This window comes from Pyxicephalus adspersus, chromosome 12 (genome assembly GCF_032062135.1).
Source record: "Pyxicephalus adspersus chromosome 12, UCB_Pads_2.0, whole genome shotgun sequence".
NCBI lineage: Eukaryota > Metazoa > Chordata > Amphibia > Anura > Pyxicephalidae > Pyxicephalus > Pyxicephalus adspersus.
In genome coordinates, this window is record NC_092869.1 from 45,014,482 (window position 1) to 45,017,892 (window position 3,411).

General features: G+C 49.0%; 1 protein-coding gene across 1 annotated transcript in view; it reads left to right on the forward strand.

Moving 5' to 3' along the window:
- Positions 1-287: 287 nt before the first annotated feature.
- The window catches only part of SPATA7 (spermatogenesis associated 7), a gene marked incomplete at its 5' end in the record, with an annotated part of 22,166 nt that continues 19,042 nt past the window's right edge, over positions 288-3,411 (forward strand). The window contains 1 exon segment of the mRNA XM_072428563.1: positions 288-303. Within this exon segment, the coding sequence (XP_072284664.1) occupies positions 288-303 (16 nt within the window).

Consider the following 3,411-nt stretch of genomic DNA (forward strand, 5'->3'; position numbering starts at 1 on the left):
CAACACATGACACAGCGCTGTACAATAGACACAGTGACACGGGGGGAGGGGAGGACCCGAAGAGCTCACACTCTAGGAGGATGACACAGAGAGTGATGGGGAATGATTTATAGGGATCGGGATGACGGAATATGATCGGTAACGATGCCGGTGGGTCGGTACGGTCGGTGATGACGCGGTCGGTGACGGTTGAGGGTTTCCTGTTGGTCGCCCCGCACACCGGAAGTGATGCTGAGCCGGCTGTGGCGGTGATCGGTATGCCGGTGGCGGGCGGTGATCGGAGGAGGGGGGGCGGAGGGCCCGGTAAGTGATGATCGGATACGATGTAATATTCTGCACTGCGATCCGTGCTGGGTGGGGGAGGGGAGGGCATGCTGGTATTTGTTGTCCTCCAGCAAATCTTCCGATTTCCTGGTTGATTGGTTGCTCGGGGTGACCCCGATGTGCTGACACTGCGGTGGGGGTGGGGGGTTCACACATTGCTATTATTAATATTATTAAACAAGCTTTATATAGCGCCAACATATTACGCAGCGCTGTACATTAAATTGCTACCCACTTACCTGCTGATATCTCCCGAACGGTAGGTCCTAGGGACTTACAATTTTCAGAGAACCCAGGGGGCTCCCATAGCTACCTGAACCCCAAATTCCAGCCGCCCTGCCCCATGGGGTCCCGAGATATAGAGGAAATATTTAGTGGAATGGGACACCTAAGGGGGGAGGGGCAGGAGGGGTCTTTCTGCCCCCCAGGAGACCAATTGTAATACAAACTGCGAATCAGCCCCCCCTCCCCCCTCTACACCCCTCCCCCCCAGGCCAAGAATAAAAGTATTTGGCTGGAGCCCCTGTGACTTGTGGGGCCCCAAAGTTTTGAGGTTCCTGGGGAAGAGGGGGGGGGGGCTTGGATGCAAAGGGCGGCTCCATTCCCCCCACTTAACAATGAAGCACCCCCATTCCTACCCACTTTTCCCGTATGATAATCTTGGAGCTTTATAGGGTCAGGGGGGTGAATTTTAGGGTGCTGTTAGTCACCGGGGTCCCCAGACCCTAGGGGGCGCTATATTCAGCATACAAGCTCACCCAATCCAATCTGCAGATTTGGGGGCTTAGCCTGGTGAATGGGCAGCAATATCTGATAGATGGGGTCACTTTCCTCCCCTCAAATTTGCAGTCCAGGGGCCCTAGCCAGATGCCCTTTGTAATGGAAATGGCCCCAGGGGACCCCAACTTTCCCTGGAATTCTGGGGTCCCCCAGGGAGCACCCTTATTTCTGCCCATGATTTCTACTTGGAACCTAATTAGGCTTTGGGGCTGATATATGGGGTGCAGGGCCCTCCAACCTACCATTCTAGACATATTGGGGTTCAGACGGGGGAACAGGTAACCAAGGGGCGATCTTCATGATGCAGAACACTTCGTTCATATTGATCCATTTCCCTGATTGGTCGGCCACATGTGCAGGAGTCAATTACAGATCAGGTGACCTGCGTGCGGGCGACCGCGCAATGACAACCCAACATTGTAGCTGATATGAAAGCGCCTCTGCCATGGTACTGATCACATGACCCGTAGCTGATATGAAAGCGTTTCTGCCATGGCACTGATCACATGACCCGTAGCTGATATGAAAGCGTTTCTGCCATGGCACTGATCACATGACCTGTAGCTGATATGAAAGCGTTTCTGCCATGGCACTGATCACATGACCGGGCCATGGCTGGTCCTGGATTCCCATTGCCATCGTATTATAATCATGTAAAGAGAAATACCAGGCCGTTCATTGCTGTGTATTTCGTTGATCCCCTTAGTTTCAGCAAAGCAGATCAGGAGCTCAGCCTTCACTGGCTGCATGCTTCCTCTGGAAGTAGCACTCATTATTGGTGATTGGGTGCACTGGGTGACACATACAGATGGGGGTCACAGGGATGACATCCTCAGATTCCTATACTAATAAATCAGCAATGGCGGCTGTATATTTGGGCTGTGACAGGTTCACTTTAAGGCAGCATGTTTGCAGTGTTGTCAATCCGCGCATAGTCTGCAGGTGCTGATACTCGCGCCCCGCCGTCAGATCGCATTCCGCACCTCTGAATAGCGGATATGAATTATAGATGGAAGCCGCTCCATGCCATTGTTCAGCTTGGTGTCAGAGTGGAGGAAGCTGATAATCCTCTGCACCGCTCTGATTCCAGGAAATCTCCATCCACTAGGATTACTGCACCGCCCGGAAATGTCGCCCGCCTGGCTGACACCGACATCTTAGGGCGCTGCTGATTAGTTCTGGCTTTGGAAAGCCAATCAGCTCTGCCGGAATTTTGAGGATCACTTTGATTGGTCGAAGGAAAAGCTGCAGGTGTATCGGAGAACAGATCGCATTGATTGGGAGAAAGATTTTTATTATTATTATTAAACAGGATTTATATAGCACCAACATATTACGCAGCGCTGTACATTAATAGGGGTTGTATATGACAGACAGTGACACAGGAGGAGGCGAGGACCCTGACCCGAAGAGCTTACAATCTAGTAGATTTATCATCTGTATGTGAGGCATCATCCAATATTTTCCATTATCCTATCAATAATCAATAGGTGATAATGGCAGAATATTACATTTCTTGTTGCCCCTCATTATTATTATTATACAGGGTTTATATAGCGCCAACATATTATGCAGCGCTGTACATTAAATAGGGGTTGCAAATGACAGACAGTGACACAGGAGGAGGAGGGGACCCTGCCCCGAAGAGCTTACAATCTACCAGGCCCCATGCAGCCTGATGGGGTTGGGTGGTCATACTGATCGATCCGCCATATCCTGCTGCCCGCTGATGGTCGTCTTCCTGACTGCTGGGACGGCACCAGGAGAGATCGCCATCTGACTGTACCGGGGCAGACTGGCATTGATCTGGCATCTATGGGGCACCAGATGATATTCTTGGAATTGTTCAGTTTAGAAAATAAAAGCTTCCCATTGGCTGATTCAGGAAGCACGTACAGTAAAGAATTTCCCTGCAACTACAAAATGATCCAAGCTGCCCATCCTGGCTCCGTGATTGGTCTGTAGGGTAATAATTTAGTTTGGGGTCATTATTTGGTGTAACGAATTAATTATGGCAGCACATTCCTATCAAAAAGGTTCAATAAAGGCCATTTGGAATTGGACTTTCTAGGTGCTTATATCATTATTTAGGAAAGAGAAAACTGCTATTTTTATAAAAGTTTTTTTTATGAATTTTTAATTTGTTTTACTCATTCAGCTGATTTATATCTCCCCTAACCAGTAACGATTATCACTTCCTTTTCTGTGTATTAGATTTACCCAGACTGCCTGCGCTCTGCAATTCTCCCGAAACTTTATTATTATTATTACTCATTATTTATATATAGCGCCAACATATTACACAGC